The sequence below is a fragment of the Schistocerca cancellata genome, chromosome 2 (assembly GCF_023864275.1).
Source record: "Schistocerca cancellata isolate TAMUIC-IGC-003103 chromosome 2, iqSchCanc2.1, whole genome shotgun sequence".
In the NCBI taxonomy this organism is placed as follows: Eukaryota; Metazoa; Arthropoda; class Insecta; order Orthoptera; family Acrididae; genus Schistocerca; species Schistocerca cancellata.
The window spans coordinates 781,818,946-781,843,772 of record NC_064627.1 but is presented as its reverse complement, the minus strand read 5'-3'; the positions used below and the strand labels follow the sequence as shown (position 1 = coordinate 781,843,772).

The 24,827-nt window shown below is 38.2% G+C and overlaps 1 protein-coding gene across 1 annotated transcript in view; it reads left to right on the top strand.

Moving 5' to 3' along the window:
* LOC126162632 (uncharacterized) overlaps positions 1–24,827 on the top strand; it is a 321,328-nt gene that overhangs the window by 106,164 nt on the left and 190,337 nt on the right. The window contains exons 9-11 of the mRNA XM_049919260.1: positions 8,585–8,713; positions 14,635–14,802; positions 14,884–15,049. Of these exons, the coding sequence (XP_049775217.1) occupies positions 8,585–8,713; positions 14,635–14,802; positions 14,884–15,049 (463 nt within the window). The remainder of the gene's footprint in view (positions 1–8,584; positions 8,714–14,634; positions 14,803–14,883; positions 15,050–24,827) is intronic.

The following is a 24,827-nucleotide window of genomic DNA, read 5'->3' as shown; positions in this document are numbered from 1 at the left end:
TATTGTAATTTTTATCATTTGTTGTTGGAGTGGAGCTGTGAATGCTAGAAAAAGGAGTGTCAACAACTTATTTATATTTGGTTGGTTCATAAGTCATAGCATTTTTGTTTTACATGTCGCCATGCCACTTGCTATAGGTTTATTTATCAATCGTCTTTTTTTTAAATTTTTAGTTCACTGTTGCTGTTTGAGTTTACATATTCTCATTCTTGTAATTTGGAAATAGTAAGTGAAGCTGTGGGTGTTAGAAAATGGAGTGCTGAGTGAAGAAATCAGAACATTTCTGACATATTCTTCTGTTTGAGTGCAATAGAGGAGTAGTAGCAGTTGAGGCAGTCAGAAACATTTCTGCCCTGCAAGAGGATAATGCCATTGGACAGAGCATGGCGAGAAAATGGTTTTCTTGTTGTAAGGAGGAGTGTTTTGAAATTAGTGACTCTCCGCATTTGGGAAGACCTTCTTCGTTTGATGAATATTGTTTAAGTGCATTCATCCACAATGATCCACATCAGTATTCTCAAGAACTGGGAAATGTGATGAACTGTCATCACTCCACCATAGTGCAACATTTACATGCAATTGGGAACATTAAAAAATTGGGTGTATGGGTACAGTGTGCTGTAAGCCACCATCACAAAAATTGGTGGGTGGCCATATGTGTATCTCTGCTTGCTCGTCATCAGTTGGCTCATAAACAACACTGGCAATTTCTATCCAGTATCCTACTGATGATGAGAAATGGTGTCTTTATGCTAACACAAGGAAAAGAAAGGAGTGACTGAGCTCAAACAAAGCAGCAACTCCCCGTACAAAGACCTGCACACATCCCCGAAAGATAATGTTATGCATCTCATGGAACAGTGATTGTGTGATGTACTATGAATGGCTTCCCCAAGATATAACCATCACTGGTGACATTTATTGCCAACAACTGAAGACATTTTGCAAATGCTGTAGAAGAACAATGACTAGGAAGACTGCATGAAGTGATGCTACTCCATTATAACACCTGCCCACATTCTGCTAGAGTGACAAAAAACAATATACATGAGTTGGTGTGGGAAGTCATTCCACACCCCACCTTATGCACCTAATCTTGTGCCCTCAGATTTTCACCTTTTCCACTTTCTCTCGAACAACCTTCAAGGAATATCCTTTCTGGATGAAAATGTGCTCTAAACATGTCTTGATGAGTTCTTTGTCTCAAAAGCATGTGATGTCTGCAGTTGTGATACCAAAACATTACCCCACTGTTGGTAGATTGTTGTAAATAGTGAAGGAGAATATACTATTGATGACTAAAGCCTCTGATATGTATATCTGTTGTGTTTATGAATCTCATGGAAAAATGCTACAAACCTATACACCAACCTAATACTTTTGAGATTATCAACAGGATGTGTCAGTTAATTTCTCTTAACAATTTTCCAATATACCCAAATAGTTTCAAAGGCATTAAGGTTTCCTGTCATTCGGCCCCCCCCCCCCTCCTCCCCCCTCCTTGACCATCTCCTCCTGCTTGTATCACTCTGTTGATACAATATGATAAGACTCCTACTTATGCATACATTGTATGAAAGTTTATTTGAACCATTTTTTACCCCTGTTATTTGTAGTTTTTGGTACCTACTTAGAAGAGAGTCAAACATTTGACTAAGCTGTCCCAAAATTAAAACTGAATTAAATCAGACAAAATAAAATATAAATATTGGACAAAACAATACAAAATCCCACTTGATAGAGAATGGGGTTGCTATTGGTATGCTAAACAGCTTGAATAATCTTGGAAATCTGTGTATATAAATTCTGGATTATCTCAATGGTATTTCATAAAGTTTCTCACAAAGAAACGTTCCCAATTCCCTGACAGATTTTCAAAGAGAATAACAGACCATTAATTGTTTTCTCCATACAGACTGTAATTTCATAAGCAAAAGTTATAACTATGGATTGCCTACACTGCTGTAATATCACCATTAGTGTGGTTACTATGCCTTGTAGTGACTGAACTGCACTTTTCTCTCACTGCAGTGTAGTGCAGTGTCAGTTGTGTTGTGTGCACTTTTGTTTTAATTATTATTGTGATGCAGCTGTTGAACAGCCTTCCATGCCAGCCACAAAGGGTGCTGTCATCAGCAGCAAATTACTCTGTACCATCATGGAGTTTTGATGTTGAAATGTGTGTTCCATTGTGTATTCTTTGATGGCTACCATTAAATAGTTTCAAGCTGAAGGATACATTTTGTCATTTCAGAAGATTGCGTATCACCAAGTTATTTACTATAATTTCCAGTGAGAAATCCCATTCATTAAGGAACATAATGGAAAGACAGTTCAGACCACAAATATCCAATTCCTTGCACATCAGAATAGATGACAGATTGATTGGTGGATGATGATTAATTCAGTATGACCACAGCTTATATTTCTAACAGCTGTTAAAGTAAAAAGAAGCTTGATAAATACAGTTTGTACGAGCAAACCACAGAACTACTGAATACCTTAAGAAATCTTTGTTTAAAATGCAAATGTTGTTAGACATAGGAGTTGTAAAAATAAAAAAGAAAGCTGGACTGTTTTCCTCATTTTTATTCCATGTTGCATTTGGTGTTGTATTCTGGAGTAACTCATCAAGCCAAGCTAAAGTCTTTCAAGTCCTACAGTATGTAATCTGTGTTACTAGTCATGTACCTCCTTCTTAAATCTGTTGTGTTGACTCATACACATCCTTTTTCTTCTTTTCCCTTTCAACTTTATTCCAATCTTGACTATCTGACCTTTGTACTTTTTATCATCTTGAGAACCTTTACATATGCAGCCATATTACTGGGCACTGCACCACCAGGAATGACAGTAAATTACTAAATTTTATGTATTGTTTGTGTATGATATAATAGAGAGAAAACATGGTTAAATTTGTAGATGATTTAGGACACACAAGATGAAATGCTAGTTCACAGAGCTGGCACCTCTGGCAGAAACTATATCTTCAAATTGACTTGATATTGAGTTAAACTGACCTTGGATGGCAGAGGGGTGTGACACTTAATGCTGCATCATTCTATCCCAGAATTCATCAGTTGTAATGGCTGATGAGAGGCAACATGCCAGTCTCTCACTAACTATGGACAAATGTTTTCATTGGGTTAAAGAGCTGGAGAATGTGCTGAAAAGGGGAGAAGTCATACAACCACAATACTGAGACAGGTCAGGATAGCATGAGAAAAATATGATTACAGGCAGACTAAGTGCTCAGTTTGTATGACAGTGAAAATGCAGTCTGGCAACATTCTTCCTTCTCAGTGCCCCCACACATGTATATACCCACTGTTATGCTAAATGGAAATCAGGACATGTCAGTGCCTCTCCTTTGTCCAGTCTGGTTATTGGGAACACCACTGTTGGCATGTCTGCCTCTGCTGATACATCAAGGGAATCTGCAACAATGGTTGCTGTGCTGATAGTATATGATGTTTCAGATGTCATCACACTGGCCATGTGGGTACTTGTGTAACTGCAAAGAAGCCTCTTTCTTGACCTGTGGCACATGATGTTGCTGTACGATGCTATGTGGCCAGGTGAACAGTATGTCTGTCCTCACGACAGTGAGTCCACCAACATCATAAGGGGCACTAAATATGGTCCTCCTATTTATTCATATTTACATGATAGATATAGAATCACAAGCAGCAGTATTATGGAATGATAAACCACTGTCTCATTTGGGCATGAATCTGTCAAATTTTGACATATGCTGATATCTCCTTTTTACTTGAGGCATAACACAGTTGTCTTACAACCAACATTAACATACAATTTATGAATGAATAACCCACCATGTCATCTTCCATTATGTATAGAATGTTAGATGGCATTACTCATACCTACCATGTACAATTGCGCAAAAATGCTCATCATTTCCACATTGTTGTTGTTGTTGTTATGATGGTCTTCAGTCCAGACACTGTTTTGATGCAGCTTTCCATACTACTCTATCTCATGCAAGCCTCTTCATCTCCAAATAACTACTGCAACCTACACCTTTCTGAACCTGCTTAGTCTATTCATCTCTTGGTCTCCCTCTACAATTTTTACCCTCCACACCTACCTCCAATACTAAATTGGTGATCTCTTGGTGCCTCAGAATGTGTCCTACCAACTGATCCCTTCTTCTAGGCAAGTTGAGCCACAAATTCAACTTCTCCTCCCCATCTAATCTTCAGCATTCTTCTGTAGCACCACATTTCGAAAGCTTCTGTTCTCTTCTTGTCTAAACTATATATTGTCCATGTTTCACTTCCATACATGGCTACACTCCATACAAATACTTTCAGAAACGTGTTACTGACACTTTAATCTATACTCGATGTTAACAAATTTCTCTTCTTCAGAAACGCTCTCCTTGCCATAGCCAGTCTACATTTTATATCATCTCTATGTTGACCATCATCAGTTATTTAGCTCCCCGAATAGCAAAATTCTTCTACTACTTTAAGTGTCTCATTTCCTGATCTAATTCTCTCAGCATCACCTGATTTAATTTGACTACATTCCATTATCCTCATTTTGCTTTTTGTTGATTTTTATCTTATATCTGCCTTTCAAGACACTGTCCATTCCGTTCAACTGCTCTTCCAGGTCTTTTGTTGTCTCAGACAGAATTACAATGTCATCGGCGAACCTCAGAGTTTTTATTTCTTCTCTGTGGATTTTAATTCCTACTCCAAATTTTTCTTTTGTTTCTTTCAGTGCTTGCTCAACATACAGATTGAATAACGTCAGGGATAGGCTACAACTGTGTCTACCTCCCTTCTCAATCACTGCTTCCCTTTTGTGTCCCTTGATTCTTATAACCGCCATCTGATTTATGTACAAATTGTAAATTTTACCCCTGTCACCTGCAGAATTTGGAAGAGAGCATTCCAGTCAACATGTCAAAAGCTTATCACTTCCATATCCAGCCATATAGTATACTTCATATTAGTAAACTTAATCACCACTCAGATTAGGTCTTAGTCCAGTTCTGACTTCGGGCTGCTGGCTACGAGGCAGCATGATGAGCAAGCTCTGGTCATGAGACGTGATAAGCATCTCATCAATCCCTCCAGCCATTATCGCCAGTATATGAACTACAATGATACCACAGATTTTTTTATTCAAGCAGCCCCTCATTTGGCATCATGAGGCTAAGAGACTCTGTTCCAGACCTCACTACCTCAGAAAAATTAGAAGAGGTACCTAGAATCAAACCCCACATCCTTTCATACTGCATGCCTTTACACTAACCTTTCAGCTACAGAGGCTGTCCTTCACTCTAATTTGACATTCAGTGCATGCCGTATTCATGATGTTGTAGTTTTAATTGCCAGTAGTATATTTCCATTTCTCCCACTCATTAATTTGACAGTATCTAAAGTAAAATACCTACTTTGCAGAAGCTGTGAACTCTTACCTAGGGATGTATCTGTGTTACCATTATTGTCCTATAACCTACATGATTTTCATCATTGGTTTTCTGCTATATTAGCAGGTCCTTTGCCTCTCCATTTTCTGCGATCCATTGCTTCCTTCTTAAGGCTGCTGTATGTTGTACCATCCATCACATCATCCAGTACCTGAAATCTCTTCCTTCTTCACTTCCTTTTCCCTTGTACATAACCTTCTAAAACTGATTTTATCAGTCTGTCATTCTTTCTTAATATATGCCTAATGCAGTTTCTTTTTCTTCTTTTTATTACATCTAGTAACTGTTTCTTCTCTCCCACTCGTCTCAGTACCTCTTCATTTTTTACTCTGTCCATCCAACTTATTCTTTCCATCCTCCACTATGTCCACATCTCAAAAGCCTCCAGCCTTTCTCTGTCTTTCTTCCTCAAAGTCCATGTTTCAGCGCCGTATAGAAGAACACTCCATACAAGATATTTTGTGAGTCTCTTTCTGAGTTCTCTGTCCAGACCACTGCAGAAAATTCTCCTTTTCTTATAAAATGTCTCTTTTGCCATTGCTCTCTTCATTTTAATTTCTGTGGTGCACTTCCAGTCAGTGTCTATTGTATTTCCAAGATATCTAAATTTTTGCATCTGTTCTAGTATTTCTCCATTCAGCACAATTTTTATTTCTTTATTTCCTCCTAGTGCCAATACTTTTGTTTTCTTTGTGTTAATTTTCATTCCATAATTTTTTCTGTTAGCTTCAATGATGCCCACCAAATCCTGTAATTCTTTTTCCTCTGTGGCTAGAAGGACAATGTCATCAGCAAACCTCAAACACCCTCCTCTTCTTCCTCCAATTTCTACTCCTTTGTCATCTAATGAGCATTGGTCAATCATATTTTCCAAGTAGAGGTTGAAAAGCGTAGGTGATAGACAGCATCCTTGTCTTACTCCTTTTCCTAGTCCGATCCAGTTTGTATGTCCCTAAAATAACTTGGACTTTCATTGTTGATCTCTGTTTCATTAATTTCATTATAATCACACTATTTCCCCTTGACTGCCGAATAAAGCAATTTAGTCAATAACAATGTGGTAACTCCAAGATTAAAAACTGCTAAAGTTTAGTTTTAGTAGTCACAGTAAGTAATTAATCGTTGCATGTGTGAAACATATCCATTGGTGTCATCATCCATAGAAGTATTGATATCAAAGAAAAATGTTTATTAACAATCTTACTATAATCAAACAATCGAAAGTCAAGGTTTTGTGCACAGAGGCAGTGCCCACATTTGTGTGACTTGGTGTTGTATGAATGTGTGAGAATTTTATATTGCTGAAGAAGGATGTAGTCTGAAATGTGAAATAAACTGACGGAAAAAAATTACAAAACCACGAAGCAGTTGTGTGACATAAGCAAATGTTGGTTAGTGTGTTTCTACACCTGAAAGATGATGTCTGCTCAGATTTTGTGTCAGTTGCATAGTAGTGCCACTATGAGGATGTAAATCAGGTTAGCTTTAAATACATGCTGTAATGGCCATGAGCATTAGTTGCCTTTGAGATTGGACATGGTGGGTCGAAGTTAGTCAAGAATACCTTTAAGGTGACAACAACATCATTATCAACATCTCACCAGGTTCAATGAGTTCATATAATAGGGCTATGAAAAGTTGGATATTCCTTCTGTGATATTACACAGAGAATCGACATGAATGTAGCCATTGTACATGATTGCTGGCAGAGAATGTATGGTTGCAGGAAGACCAGGCTCCAGATGACCAAATGGCACTATCAAAAGGGAAGACCATAATGTTTGGCATATGGCACTCTCACGTCATACTGCATCTGCAGCAGCAATTTGAGCAGTAGTTGGCACCACAGTGACGCAATGAACTGTTACAAATTGGGTACTTCAAGGACATCTACAAGGCATACGCCCTGTGTCATTCATTCCACTGACCCCAAAACACCACCATTTGTGACTTCAGTGGTGTCAAGCAAGAGTTCTTTGGAGGGCAGGGTGGAGGTCTGTTGTGTTTTCTGATGAAAGCTGATTCTCTGATTCTGCCTCAGTGCCAGTGATGGCCATGTGCTGATTAGAAGGAAGCCAGTTTGAGAGCCTGCAACCAATCTGTCTGTGTGCTAGACACATTGGGCTTACACCTGGGGCTATGGTGTGTGATGTGATTTCCTATGACAGCAGGAGCACTCTCGTGGTTATCCCATGAACCCTGACTGCAAATTTGTTTCTTCAGTCTAGTGATTTGAACTGTTGTGCTAGCATTTGAGAAAAGCATTCCAGGGGTGTTTTCCAGCTGGATAATGCTCATCCACAAACTGCTGTTGTAACCCAGCATGCTATACAGAGTGTTGACATGTTGCCTTGGCCTGCTCAATCACCAGGTCAGTCTCCAATCGACCACATATGTGACCTCAATGGATGACAACTCCAGCATCACCCACAAACAGCATTAACCTTCCCTGTATTGACCAACCAAGTGCAACAGGCATGGGACTTCATCCCACAAACTGACATTCAACATCTGTGCAACAGAATACATTCACATTTGCAAGCTGGCATTCAACATTCTGGTGGTTACACTAGTTATTAATGTACCATCATTTCACATTTGCAGAGGCTTATTTCGTACTTACATTAACCTGTGATCTTGCAGTGTTAATCACTTAAATATGTTACCTAGACACATCAAAAAATGGAAAATTAATTATTTTTTTGGTGTTGCAATTTTTTTGTCTGTGTATTTATAGCATTTTTTCATAGTGCCTATTTATGACTTGGTGCCTCTTCCGTGTGGAAAGTTACTGTTATGTTATTCCTTTATTTGTTTCAAATCAGGATTTAAATCTGGATATTCTGCTGTGTCTGTGGTACAGCATGGTCCCTGCACCAAATTCATACCATCAGTATTGCTATTGCTACATACCCACAAAGGAAGTTTAGGGTGATTTTGGAACCATGTTCAGATGGCCTAGTTGGTGTATGTCAGTGCTTTGGAACATCCATATCTGAATCCTGATCTGGCACACATTTTCATTCTCAAGACTAATTCATGTTACTATCTGATTCCTTTGTGTAAGTAGCTAGATTTTTATTCTCATAAATTGAATTTTTATTTTCAATTTAATTTTAGGTAATGCCAAGATCACAAAATGCACATGCTTATGTAAATGCTGGTTTTCTTATGAAATTAGACCAGGCTACTGTTGGAAAACTGAAGTCTAAACCAGTAATAATATTTGGAGGAATTAGCCCCCATTTCGTAAGTAATTAACTTTATGAACTTTTTATTCCCATGTTTTTAGTACTACCTATATTTAGGGGTAAGTTATTTACTTAGAATTGGAACGGGATTGACCTCAAAATGGAGCATTGAGGCACAACTTGTGATACTTTACTCCAGTTACAATAATAACTCACTGCGTCTGAGGTGATGACTACCCTTTGTTTTCTGTTGACAATGAACTAATTTCAGGTGGGTCTCATGGAAGTGTTTTGGGACCATTGCTGTCCATGATGTATAATAATGGCTTTGCAGACAATATTAACAGTAATCTCAGGTATTTTGCAGATGTTACAGTTATCTGTAATGAAGTACTGTCTGAAAGAATCTGCACAAATATTCAGTCAGATCTTGATAAGATTTCAAAATGGTGTAAAAATTGGCAACTTGCTTTAAATGTACAGGAATGTAAAATTGTGGACTTCACAAAATGAAGGAAAATAAAGAAAAAAACATAGTATCCTGTGGCTATCATATCAGTGGGTCACAGTTTGAATCTGTTAACTCATGCAAATGCCAGGTTGTAACATTTCATAGGGATATGAAATGTAATAAACATATAGGCTCGGTTGTGGATAAGGAACATGCTAGACTTTGGTTTATTGGTAGAATACTGGGAAAATGTAATCAGTCTACAAAGGAGATTGCTTAAAAACCACTGGTGTGACCTATCTAAGGGTAGTACTCAAGTTTGTGGGATGTGAACCAAGGGATGTTGACTGTATACAGAGAAGCTTGAATATTCATAGGTTTCTTTGATCTATGTGAGTATGTTACAAAGATACTGAAGAAACTGAACTGGCAGACCCTTGAACATAGACATGAACTGTACCAAGAAAGCCTACTTACAAAGTTTTAAAAACTGGCTTTAAATGATGTCTGAAGGAATATACTAGAAACCCAAAAGACAAGATTAAGCTTGCACAGAGTTACTTCAACAATTATTCTTCCTGCACTCCATAAATGAATGAAATGGAAAAATACCCCTAATAATTAGTGCAATTGTGTGTACCCTGTGTCGCACATTTCACGGCAGTTTCCAGTGTATAGATGTGGATAGGACATGACTAGAATGTATTTTATCCAATGATTGACAGAATGACATTGATTACAGATAGTACTAGTTACTACAAAGGTGTTGATCATGTGAATAGAAGTGGCAAATTCTTACAGAGGTGTTAGCCATGTATGAGCCTGCCCTGGCTTTCATGTAGATGTTGTTTGTGTGCATTTGGAGTGTGGACTGAAGATTTTTGAGAGAGGAGGGGCACGTATAAACTGACATAAAGTTATTTTTGGATTTTGGGAACAACATATTTTTTTATAAAACTGCTAAGCTGAAATTTACTATAGGGTGTGAGTTATACATTCAGGCAGTAATTTGGTTTACATAATAGGTAGTTAGTTAAGAAAATATAAATGTTGTGGAACTATTTTGTGTGTCTATGCTAGGAATTTCTTATTTACAAGTATAGTTGCCATATATTTGAAATTATGATAAATAATGCAAATTCTTAATTAGGGGCTTAATTTTTTAATGAAAGATGTCATATGGCACAGAAAAATTTGGCAACAAAATTATTGTTTCAAACTTGGGAATTAAACAGATCTGATGGCACAAAAGACAACAGTAATATGGGGTGTTTCTGAACTTCAGTACTGGTTATCTGATAACTTACCGTATTTACTCGAATCTAAGCCGCACTTTTTTTCCGGTTTTTGTAATCCAAAAAACCGCCTGCGGCTTAGAATCGAGTGCAAAGCAAGCGGAAGTTCTGAAAAATGTTGGTAGGTGCCGCCACAACTAACTTCTGCCGTTGAATATATGTAGCGCTACAAGGGGATGCTTTGTAGGCACAGAGATAAATACTGGCGCCAAAATCTCTGCGTCAGTAAATAAATTAAAAAAAAAGGTGGAAGACGAGCTTTTTTCTCCACCTTATCCAACGAAGTAAATACAAATTCCGTATTGTTCAACTTCGAATGTAGCAGAATTTCAATGTACTACGAAAATCCGACTGGCCAGACTGTTTGGGATGTTTGTCAATATGGCCAACTCTACGTGTTGAATTTTTTACTACCTGTGAGAAGAGGTGGTTGCTAATAGGAACCTGACGAAATGTGAATCACATGCAGTATTCTCTTCACCATAAGAATAATATGAATGTAAACATTATGCCACGTATTCTTTCGTGTTTGCTGCTATTTCATTTAAATCCTATCTGCCTAATAAACTACGAAACTAGAGTGAGACAACAGCAAACGCGGAAGAATATACGTATCGTGTCATGTTTACATTCGTATTTTTCTTATGCCTAATAGTGATACAGTCAGAAATTAAGCACGGCAACTGATTAGATTTTTAAATCTAAGATGACTAGTTCCTGTGCAGAATTTGACGTACTAGAGAAGCGGCCGCAAAGATTTTCAAACGGAGAAAAATTTTCGCCTAACTCTCGTTCAGAACATATTCTATCATATGCAGTCTATTATTTGGTTCTTGTTGATCATTATCAAAGAAAGCAGTGTAAGTAACAACAAATAGCAGTCTCTTGCCATTGTTTCGCTAGTGAGACGATTCCTCTCTTTTCTTTTTTTTTAATTGTAAGCGGCGGTAGCGCGCACAAAAGCAAGCCATGCCGCGCGCGGCGACAGGCCGTAAACACGCACTATCAGAATGAGACAAACAATGCATTACACAGTACAGTAATGCATTTTCAGCTCAGAGTGACGTTAACACCTATAACAAAGAAAAAGGCACTTATCAGATCAAAGCAAAATAAGCAATTGATTCAAACCAGACGAAGCACGTGAAAAGGAAGGGTACCCGTATAAATACGGACGGAGCGCCTGACGTATAGCAATGGCTACCTGGTAAAACTTAACTGTTAAGCTTACGACTCGAACCAAACTCCTGTAGCTGTATCGTCATTCATTCGACCTAAATTGTGTCTCGTATTACAATGGACCAACTTTGTTTTGATTTGGAGGTGCGGCCTAAAACTTTTCTCTCCCCTTGAATTTCGAGTCTCAAATTTCAGGTGCGGCTTAGATTCGGGAAAATTTTTTTCCTCGATTTCGAGTCTCATTTTTCGGGTGCGGCTTAGATTCGAGTGCGTCTTAGATTCGAGTAAATACGGTAATACTTTTAGGGAAATTAGATCACATTATGGTTAAGTCTGGATTTCAGTTTTCCCAGTGGTATATAATAATAATAATAATAATAATAATAATAATAATAATAATAATAATAATAATAATTTAATAATAATAATAATATGTTAGTCTTTCCAAGACTAAATATTAACTCAGTCAAAATCTACCATTATCTGCTGTAGTAATAATTTCAGTTATTAATTACTCATAATTAATATGATTTCCAGTGAAACCAAATGCATCATTGTAATCATTATATTTAAAATTATTATCTGAATATTGAATTTGGATGAAATAGGACCCGAACAATATCTAAATAGATTTAGGCATGTGCACATATACATGATGTGAATGATTAGATTTAGATGAAAATTAAGGAAAATAAATTACATTTATTGGTAGGAGTACATTAAGAGCAGATGGAAAGATTCCAGCTTGCCCTGTTTCAGTGTACAAGCCAATACATATGCACAGTGCATCCCTATCTCCAGTTCAGACTGGAGTTTTACGTACTTGTGGAAACATCTGTAACAGTTTGCTGGTATACATGAGGCAGTGAATTGAAACTTGCAAGTAAAAGTAGAAATTGACTTATTAGACACACATTCGATAATTTATTGTAATATTGGGGTTCTGGAATGTTAATTCTCTTAAACCCTAATGTTTTTATCAAACAGGTTTTGAGGGTTTTGAGTTTGCCAGTTATAGACAGCTGATGGTGTTCAGTGCGAAATCGTTTATTTGAAGTAATGTATTAGAAAGAAAATTCATAGAAACATAGGAAACATGGTGATCCCTTTCCTCCTGGAGTCTGAGTGACCTGCCCTTCCTTTTTAACATATTATGATTTATACCTCTACCCTCCCTGAGGAAGGAACTAACAGTTCCAAAAGAAAGGACAGTGTTGTGTATTTTTATATGTGCTTAATATAAAATGTATTTTTTGTAAAAGCTGCATCTAAAATGAAATAAAACTATGTAATAATTTTGACTTGTAAAGCTTGTAACATTTCATTAACTGATATTCTTCTTTCGCTTATGCCTTTGTCCCACAGTTTTCACAGGATCAGCATTGTTATAATCGTATTTGGCATGGTTAATTGAAAGGGGTGGCCTGATGCCCTTCCTGCCACCATCCCCCCCCTCCCCCCTCCTGGGGTGGAATCAGTGTACCCCAGCTGTCTGTGTCTAGTGTAAACCATGAAATAGTGCGAACGTGTTTCAAATGTCTGCGAGTCGTGTAACTGAGGTGGGAAATGGGGACCAGTCCGGTATTCATATAGTGGGATGTGGAAAACTGCCTGAAAGCCACCCCTCCAGGCCGGCGGGCACACCAGCCCACGTCGTTAATCTGCCAGGCGGATTCAATCTGGGGCTGGCACGCCTACCTGAGTCCAGGAAGCAGTGCATTAGCACTCTCGGCTAACCTGGTGGGTTATCATCAACTGAAATTCAATAACATTAAATCAACACTGAATTTCTCTGTCAGCCAATGAACCATATTTATCTTACAATGTATTCATTTAATTTTGTTGAACAAACCCTTGATTCCCTTACACTGACAAGACAGTCTACTAGATAACTTTTCAAAGACTTTTTCTTTTAACCCTACATAAAATGACTGGCCTGGCAGTACCAACTTTGCTTTTGCAAGCACTTAAAATCACATTGCACCATGTAAAGATGGCTCATGATCTCAAATTTTCTTTTTGGTTTCCAGGAACAGCTTTTCCTAGCTTATTTTATTTTCTCAACATTTATCTGTCATATAGTTTTTAAGCACAATATTAAATAAAATACAAACAACAGCACATGTATTTTACTAACAGAAATTTAAATTTTTTATATAAACTATTGCATCATTTGTTGTCTTCAGGAAATCATTGAAAGTATCGTGGTATGCCATGCTGGGATATTTTGTAACAATGTGGTGAACAGTTTATCTGTCTGCTCCACAGTTGCATCTTGGATATTGAGCCTTACCCCATCTATAAAGAGTGTCTGTGCTTCTGCCATGGTTGGTGTGTAATCTCTTAATCATTGTCCATATTCTGCACAATTGATCAAAGGCAGAGGGTTTCTTTCTTATGCAGGACAGGTTCTCGTAATGTTGAGCACAAGCCTCTGTCCAGTCTCATTCACATAAGTCAGTAAGATGAACTGAGCCATGTGCATTTCCCTTACTGTTTCCTTGGATGATTTTCTTGAAGCTAGTTTCCTGATAGGATAGCTAAATTTTGATAGGGAGTTATGAGATTGCCTTGCATGCATTTAAATTCACGGAGAAGAGCTGCTTTTTGTGGTAAGCCCTGGTTTGGAATGTGGCTCAATATGGGCAGCCATTTGTTGGGGGTTGATCTTAGTGACCATTGCTCAACATTTATGCGGCCTAAGAAGTCTATGATTGAAAATAATCAATGCTACTTCTTCTTCTTTTGCCTTTCACAGATTGTGCATATCAACCTGTTGTGGTCTCAGTTCCCACTTTTAACTGACCATCCAAAGCCCCACCTTCCTTTGAGTTTGTATTGTGAGAAATTCTTGTTTCTTCCATCTGTTCCAGATGTTGTTTCCACTGCTACTCATATAAAGTTGTAAATCTACAACAGTGTTTTGGATTCAGTTATCTTAAACAAATGAAAATATGCTATGAAAAACAATGAATCTTTTGCAGGGTTTTTTGTGAGGTTGTGTTACCCAGGTAATGTCATAGACCATTTGCAGTTCTGTATGTCTGCTTACAGGTACATGCTGAAAATACAGAAGAATATCTGAATGGTAAAAACTTATATGATGTGTCAGTATTACAAGAAGCACTACAGATTCTTGACAGTGAGCTACAGCTTGATCACATTCTTCCAGACCCATCACCTGAATATCGAAAACTTCTGGCACAGTCATTATTTTATAAGGTTAGTAGCTTTTGATTGGTTTTCTATAAATATACAATTGACTAACCCATGGAAGAGTAAAATAATTCTTTCTTTCTATAGTTTGTTTTGAGCATATCTCCTGAAAATGTCCAGAGAACAATGAGAAGTGGTGGTGAGATGCTCATGAGACCAGTTTCAGCTGGAAAGCAGGATTTTGATACAAATAAATTGGTTTGGCCTTTAAATGAGCCCATTCCAAAGCTTGAAGGCCTCATGCAATGTTCTGGTAAGTCTGGAAACAAAATTCTATAAATGTATATTGTCCCGTAGAAGATCTTGCACATACAAGAGTGCAGAGTGAACTGCCTCCGGCCAGAACATATACAGGTACAGAACATTCCAGTACAATGATTCTTGACATTTATGGATACTTTTAGAATGTACTCAAACCAAATATAGAAATTGAAATTGTACAGTCCAAGTGAGTTTTGAACTGACGACCCTCCGTGCAACAGTTTATTATCAAAACTCCTACACCACGGTGTTACTCAGCTTCTTCTTTGACATTGCTCCCTCCTTAAGAGTACAGCATCTCAGTGTTACATCCTCCTAGTCCAGGAACAAGTCATCAGTCCTGCATACTCCGACTCCCGATGACTGATTCTTGCCCTGGAGGTGTTCTTCTTAGAACTTCTTTTGCCACTACACTCTGTCACCTTTCTGCTTGTTGCCTGTCACTGGAGCTTCAAATTTTCCCTGGGTTGCAGGATCCTGATAGGGCTTCATTCGAAGGATGTGGGCTGTATCTCTGATCTTTCACTGTCTTGTCTCGGGGTCGAAATCTTCAACTTCATAAGTAACATCAGACAACTGTCGTACAACCTTATAAGGTCCAAAGTAGCACCTGAGGAGCTTCTGAACAGGCGTGAAGATCCGCACGAAGTCACCAGGCTGGTAGACAACAGGGCAGTGGCGCGCATCATACCTTTGGTGATCGTTTTCTTGAGCCTGCAGCGCGCGGAGTCGAGCTAAGTGCCGAGCTTCCTCACCTCTGGTTAACACCTGGCCAGTGTAGTCATTGTCCATGTCATCAGAATGTAACAGAAACACGGTATCCATTTTCGTAGTAGCCTCACGCCCATGTACCAGGAAAAATGGCATAAATCCTGTGGCGTCTTGTGTGGCAGTGTTGTAGGCAAACATCATGAAAGGTAGCACCTCATCCCAGTTGCTCTACTCAACATTGACGAACATTGATAGCATGTCGGCCAAGGTCTTATTAAGGCGTTCAGTAAACCCATTAGTTCGTGGATGTGCAAGTAGAAAAATATGTTAGCCAAGCACACGGTGTCATACCATTTATTAAATTTGGCTATATGCTCATATACCCTTAGCCACTTGTTTGGATCTTGCCCATCATCACCAGTGAACCCGGGAGGATGTCTCATGTGGTGGCACATAATTGCTGTCATCGTAACGTCCTCTTCTTCTTCTGTCTCCGATAGATTGTGATCTGTTGAATATGGCTCGAACTCGGGTATCTCGCCATGTAAACGGCAGCTCTGTTGTGGCCTGATGGGAGCCACTGTGTCGTTGATAATGTGTGCCATCACAAGTTCCAATACCCAGCGTCTCCACCAGAATAATGTCATGTAGAAGAACGTTTATTCAGCACTTGTACATACAAGAGCGTGGAGCGAACTGCCTCCAGCCAGAACTTATACAGTATATATACAGGTACAGAACATTCCAGTACAATTGACATTTATGGATACTTCTAGAATGTACTTGAACCGAATATAGAAATTAAAATTTTACAGTCCATGTGAGTTTTGAACTGATGACCCACCATGCAACAGTTTAGTATCAGAACCCCTACACCACGGTGCTACTCGGTTATTTCTGCGACAATATTATGTAATAGTACAATATGAAGCATTGCAGCAAGGGACTTACTATAGGAATGAAACACTTAAATGGCAACATTATGCATTGCTTGTAACACACATCTCAAAAGGGACTGATTCCAATAGCTACTTTGACTGTTATCAAAATTGCACACTTTGCTGCTCCATAGTTTCGCAGATCAAATTCCATGATTTCTTTTACACAGCTGTATGGCTTCTGCCAGCTATGCGATAATTTCCAAAGGAGTGAAGGTTATTCATAAAGGTCAGGTAAAGTTTATAACTGCTGTTTCCACATGGATACATCACCCACACAATATATCTTTTATCTCTGATGACTATTTGCTGCAAGTTCAAACTGTGTGTTGGACGAGGATTCAAACCCAAATCCCTGCCTCAGTATTAAAGCCGCTTTATAAAAAGGGAGGAAGGGATAATGTAGATAATTTTACAACTATTTCTATGCCATCAATGTTTGCAAAATTATTGATCATTTTATATCATACGATTTGCTATCAAACGTGCAGTTTGGCTTTAGAAGTAGTTTAACAACTGAAAGTGCTATATTCTCTTTTCTCTGTGAGGTGCTGGAAGGTCTAAACAAAAAGTTTTGAACACTTGGCGTATTTTTTTATTTAACTAAGGCATTTGATTGTGTTGATCACAAAATATTGCTCCAGAAGTTGGACCATTACGGAATACGGGTAGTAGCTCAAAATTGGTTCACCTCTTACTTAAGCAACAGGCAGCAAAAGGTCATTATTCACAATGTTGATAACGGCTGTGATGTGGGATCTGAGTCGGGTACTGTCAAGTGGGGGTGCCCCAGGGATCAGTTTTTGGGCCACTCCTGTTCCTTATTTATATAAATGATATGCCCTCTAGTATTACGGGCAACTCTAAAATATTTCTGTTTGCTGATGACACTAGCTTGGTTGGAAAGAATGTTGTGTGCAACATTGGCTTGGTTTCAAATAGTGCAGTACATGATCTCAGTTCATGGCTTGTAGAAAATAAACTAACATGAAATCACAGTAAGACTCAGTTTTTACAGTTTCTAACACATAATTCAACAAAACCTGACGTTTTAATTTTACAGAATGGGCATATGGTTAGTGAAACTGAGCACTTCAGATTTCTAGGTGTTCAGATAGATAGTAAGCTGTCGTGGAAAGCCCACTTTCAGGATCTTGTTTAAAGCCTTAATACTGCCATTTTTACTATTCGAACAGTATCAGAAGTGAGTGATACTTCGATACGAAAATTAGTCTACTTTGCTTATTTTCATTCGCTTATGTTTTGTAGTATTATATTTTGGGGTAACTCTTCCCATTCTACAAGGATATTTTTGGCTCAGAAACGGGCGGTTCTGGCAATAAGTGGTGTGAGTTCACGAACCTCTTATCGACCTCTGTTCATGAGTCTGGGTATTTTGACATTAGCCTCTCAGTATGTATATTCCTTATTGTCATTTCTTGTTACCAGTACAAGTTTATTCCCAAGAATAAGCAGCTTTCACTTGGTTAATACTCACCAGAAGTCAAACCTGCATTGGGATCAGATTTCCTTAACTCTTGTGCAAAAAGGTGTGCAGTATACTTCTGCATTCATTTTCAATAAGCTGCCACTCAAAATCAAAAATCATAGCAGTAATCCACGAGCTTTCAAATCGAAACTGAGGAGTTTCCTCATGGGTCACTCCTTCTATTCTGTCGAGGAGTTCCTTGAAAAATTAAGCTCATTCTTATTGTATTGCTGATAGCGTTTAATTAAACTTATGGACTGACTTTTTTCAGGTTCACGAACATATATTTTTATCTTTTATTACTTTTATGTTGTAATTTCCTGTACTGACACATTCCATGACCTTGCAGATTTGCTCCTCAATTTGGTCCTACGGAACTTGACGTGTAAATAAAATAAAATAAATAAGTATGTAGATTCATTTATTTGTTCAGTAATGATTTTAGTATTTATAGGTGCCCTCCATGAATTGTCACCACTTAAGTTTCACTCATTGAAATTGTAATTGCACTTTCAGCAGTAGTCTGGCTTGATTAATATACCACTGTCTAGGCCTTATTTCATCTTTTCCTCTGGTGATCTGATTATTGGAGGGTAATAAACTTGTAAACTATGAGGTCTTAACAGGAAATGTATTTTTTACTCTTTTCGGGCAGTTATTTATAACTTTGTCAGTATTGTATTGTATTGTATTTATTGGTTCAGTAAATCTTACATGTACAGTACAGCACATCAGATATTGGACAAATCAAAGTATATCTTACAATTAAAACACTTTAGAAACTAGAAAATTATGTTCACAAAATTTTACAGCACTTCATATACTGGAAAAGTCAGTGTGTAAGTTAAAATTAAACCACATTAGAAACTTGAAGTTTACAACTGAATACATGTATAAGCCAATATTAACGATTACAGTATTTGCATGATCCTCACTTAAGCTCTAAGGATTTTTGAGGAACTCTTCTATACTATGAATTGACATGTACACTAGAGAATTACATTCACAGAATTTTACTTCATATACTGGGCAAGTCGGAATACAACTTATACTTGAACCCCATTAGAAACTTGAGAATTACATCTGAATGTATTTATAGGCCAATATTAATGGTTACAGTATTTGCATAATCATCACTTAGACTCTCGAGGATTTTGGATTAACTCTTCCACACTACAAAAGCAATGTGTCAACAGATATTCTTTTAATGCTGCTTTAAAATTTTTTACATCAGTCTTTACTTTAATTTCTCTTGGCAATTTATTGTAGATAATTTTTCCATAGTGTAATGTTCCTTTTTGGCACAAACTGGTTTTTGTATGGAGTACATGAAAGTCAGTTTTCTGTCTTGTATTATGATGATGAACATTTTCAGTTTTGGGGAGGATACTAGGATTTGTTATTGTATATTTCTTTATAAACATTGCACTTTCAAATAGGAAAATACATGGAAGGGGAAGAATCCCCATCCTTTTAAATAATGGTCTACATGGTTTGTTCCTTTTTATTCCAGCCATGATTCTCACTATTCTTTTTTGCATCCTGAAGAGTTTTAGGCAGGATGGCGAGTTACCCCAAAAAGTGATCCCATATTTTAGGACAGAATGTATATTAGAATAGTAAACTGTCATTAGACAGTCCTTATGACAGCAGTTTTCTAGCACTCTCATTAAATAACACATGGTACTTAGCTTCTTTAATATGTTGTCAATGTGAGTTTCCCATCTAAGATTATCCTGTAGCCAGACCCCCAGAAATTTTGTATTAGGCACACTTGCAATATCCGCATCTGACATCTGAATTCTTATATACTCTTCAATGTTTCTCTTGACATTATAAAAATTTAATGCTACTGTTTTACTATTATTTATTATTAGTTTGTTTTGGTTGAACCAGTTTACAACATTTGTTAATGCCTCAGACAGTCTTGTCTGTAGTATCTCAGCAGTCTTCCCGCTGACTAATATGCTTGTGTCATCTGCAAACTGGATAGTGCTATGGTACTGGGTGGTTGATGTTAGGTCATTTATATATATCAAAAATAGGATGGGGCCCAGTACCGAGCCCTGCGGTACTCCATATTTTACTGCTTTATAATCAGAATAGTGTCTTGTTGATTTATTTTTTTTGTGAAAATGTATTTCTACTACTTGCTTGTGGTCAGTAAGATATGATCTAAGCCAGCTGTTAGGCATACCTCTGATACCAATTCTTTCAAGCTTCTGCAGCAATAGAGTGTGGTCTATGATGTCAAAAGCCTTAGACAGATCAAGGCATATGCCAGTTACTTTTTGTCCACTATCAATTTTTTCGAGTACTTCACCCAGAAATTCATATATTGCTGTTTCTGTTGATCGGCCTTTCTGGAAGCCATGTTGGGTTGTGGATAATATTTTGCATTTTCCTAGAAAATCTAGCAACCTCTTATGAAAAATTTTTTCTAGTATTTTCGAAAATGTAGATAGCAAGGCAATAGGTCTATAATTAGCTATGTCTTCTTTCTTACCCTTTTTGAACAGTGGTTTTAGTTTCACTGTCTTTAAGCAGGAAGGAACAACTCCATTTGTTAATGAACTGTTGAAAATGTGGGCTAATGGTATTGCAATGAGGTCCCCCACATTTTTAATGACATAATCTGGAATCTCATCAACACCTATTGAAAATTTTGTTTTTAACTCTAATTGATAGTATAATTTCCTTAGGGTTGGTTGGAGTAAGAAATAGGGACTTGCAGTTTCTATTTTGATTTGATGGTGGTGTAGCAGGATTTTTATTTGTAAGGTATGTAATAATTATGTGCAGTAATAATGGTTGTTCAAAGCATAAAAATATGTAAAGACTTATTATAGGTTAAGTAAGCATTTTAGAAATGTTAAGCTACTATATTTGGAAGTGGCAGTAATCGAACAGCGACAGATGGCACGTGCATCAACATTGGTCATGTTTCTGCCCAATGTGAGAAGGTCAATGACCAGGAGCTTCCAAGCAGAACAATGACCAGTGCAGTTCGTGCAGCAGCAGTCAATGCACCGGGACTGTCACCATATTGAACTCACGTGTGTGACGTATCTGGCGATGTGGAGGACGACAGGAAAATGCTCGACTAGGCCAGCGTAGAGGCAAACCAATGGAAACCCAGCATATGTGTCAGTCACAGCCCCAAAAACTTCATGACATTGGCAAAAACAACAAATAATTACCTCTGACAAAGGGGTGTGAAGTGGTTCTTTGAGAGGTCCTTCAAGGGGAGAAAGAATACACGGAGAAACGCCCTTGAATGGATGGACTGATGGTTAGTCAGCAGACATCATACTTCACTACAGCGATGTAGCTGCTATGCTGCTCGGCAGAAGAATATGTCAGAACCGTGCCAATAGATCCATGCAGAAGATGCCATGCCAGATGTTACCAGTAAGAAGTTCATATGGTACTTAACCAGGTGGCTCTTGAGGACAAAAGGACTGCGGCCTCACCAAGTGGGTCATCTGTGAATCTAGAGGTTGATGAACTCCGCCAGAAGACGCCGAACTGGAGGGTCACTGGTTCAATTCTGGAACAGAGTACTCTGTGCCATGCTGTAGCTGCTCGTTAATAATGCAGTGAGTGAATTCACAATGAAAAGGCCACGCCACCACAGAGAGTCATGGGCATGTTACTAAAGGAAGAGTATGCCATCATCGTTCTGGTGCCACACAAGCCGTCGCCGCATTAGCTGTCACTTGAATCTGCTCGCTACGATTCCACTGCTACGTTGCCGCAATGTATTGAGTGAGTTAAAACACAATGTTAGTCTATTTGTTTAAAGGGTCTTACATCTCAGTAAATAACTGTTAGTGGAACCATCAATGCGTCACTCACACCTCACCCTCTGAACCAAGGAAAGAGCCCACTTCACGCCCACAAAGTGTTACTTCCTTACTGTCACCCCTGACAAAATAATGACCTTCACTCCCCTCTGCCACTGACACTCAATATCTACTGTCACTAAAACCCGACCCGCTTCATTTGATGTCAGATAAGCTAGGTTCTATATTGAGGTGTACATGGTAGGGAAATTTTGGTACAAGAAATTCATGACGACAACCTGCAGCCAGTGGACAGTATTTCAGTACATTGGTGAGTGCACATCAGTTCCAGATGGTTTTCCTTTTCAAGTAATGCTTTCATTGTGTAAGAAACAGATGATGTAAAGCTCCCATTCTTTCAAAGAAATTTAACACTACAGATTTCTTTTTGGATGGTGTTAGATGTTCTTATTATTTTGATCAAAATTGCAATCAAATTTATTGTTACTTATATAGATTAGTCTATGTTCTTGTGGCCGTAAGAAGTATATTTGTAGGAATAACCATTTGTTAAACAGGAAAGCATTGCAATGGCAGACAGTAAGACACAAGGAGTTTCCTAATCAGAGCCTGCTTAATCAGGTAGCCCAATTGAGGTCTGAAAATAATGAATTGTTGTTGATGATGATGTTTGGTTTGTGTGGTGCTCAACTGCTCGGTCATCAGCGCCCATACAAAGTCCCAATTTTTTCACACTCCAATTTTTTACGCAGTCCAACCTAGCCACTATCATGGATGATAATGATGATGATGATGAAATGATGAAGACAACACAAACACCCAGTCCCCAGGCAGAGAAAATCCCCAACCTGGCCGGGAATCGAGCCTGGGAACCCGTGATCCAGAGGCAGCAATGAAATTGTTGAATTGATTATCCGAGTATAGGTTGACATCGGGCAACCCCTCCCATACCAGATTCATCAGTAGCCACCCTTGTGATTCCCTTCTCTATCAAACAAAGAGAGGATATAGAAGCATTTTAGTTTTTTATTTTTTAGCAGCTGCTAAACTTGGTTCTTGGTCAGATGAACAGATGTTGCAAATGACAGTTACAGTTAAGTGTGGAACCTAACACTCACATACTATACCACGAGGAGTTACGAAATGCATTAACTTTTGGAGAATTGAAACAAGGTTTGCTCAAAGGGCTTAAAAAGCTGAATAGTTCCAGTTTTTATAGGGAGCAGTTGAACACCTTGTCCCAAAGACACAGTGAAACAATAGACAGCTTTGTGGATACAATATAAAAAGTTAATAGTATTATCAATAGTTAGCCAGTAATAAAGCCAATAAGTATTTTCTACAAGAAACAGAGAATAGGGCCTTAGATACTCATTTGTAAGGATTGCCACCCAAAACATCATGCTGTGTTAGTGGAGAATTTCCAAAGAATTTAACTGATGCAGTGAACATTGCTACAGCATTAGAGGAATAGACACCGCAACATGGTACAAGGAAAGAAAAAATGTATTTTCCAGAGAGGTTTGTTGTTTCAGATGCGGTCGGCAGGGATGTATGAAGAAGAACTGTCATGAATTACAGTGTACAAATTGTCAAAGGGTGGTCCATACATATCATGAGTGTAGCAGTACAGTGAAATTTGCAAACGGCTCCATTAAACAGGTACAGGAACCCTGGAACTGCCGCCAGGCGTTCCCATTAAAATTCCAAGCTTTTAGAGCACATGCAAAGGTGGAGTGCTGGTTACCATGCACTATTAATGGTAAAACACGTAGACCATTAGTCGACAATGGGGTTCACGTGTCAGTCATAAGTAAACCATGCACTGGGTTCAGGAGATATGACCCTCTAAGATATAAGTTAAGCAGTACAGGCAGAGGTGACATACGTTCGGTAAGCTGTATGACACTGGCCTTTCACATTGAGGGTGTAAGATTTCAGGAGGTTGTGGAAGTTGTATCAAGGGTAAGTGCTATCCTAGGGTTAGATTTCCTGAATAAACTTCATGCCATAATTAACTTCAGGCAGCACACAGTGGAGCTGAAGGGGACATTGTTTCGATTAGGTGACACAGCTGCCAAGGGCACTCTGCACAAGATCCCTCTCCCCCGAAAGAGGAATCAACTAAATTGCAAGCAACATGCTTGAAGGTAGATTCATGGGATAAAATACTATTCAGTACAGGAAAGCTAGTTTGGTTGGACATTAATGCTGCTTTACCCACAAACACACTATGCATAGTGAAAAATAATGAATTAGACCCAGCATGTTGTTTTCTGTGCAGGAGTATAGTTTGTGCCGCAACAATTGATGGAGTACAGAGGATAACGGCGCATGCAGATAATTTTGGGACAGAAGACAAGGAGTTATGAAAGGGAATGTTGATAGCTAACGTAAGTGCCTTAGAGGAAGATGATTTTGATTGGTTGGATGTAAAAAATAGTGATAAACCAGCTGCCTATAAAAATGCATTGCGCCAGAAGATATCACACTTAAAAGGAAATGAATGGGATATGATAGAAGCCGTGTTGGATGAGTTTCAGGATCTGTTTAGTTCACAGCGACTGTTACCAGCAATGAACTTAACACAACACAGGATTCCAACAAGAGATAAAACACATATACTGCTAAAATGTATGTAGAGATAATTGTTGCTTACTACTTCATTGTATTGGTACTAATTGTCATTCTACCATATTTCTAACATAACTACAGGCTAAGATTGCCATTGTGTTTTTGTTTCTTGTTTGTTACTCATTGTAGATGGACATAGGAGAAAATTAGAGGATGAATTTTTCCAGATGGGAGAGGAGTGTAAGATATATA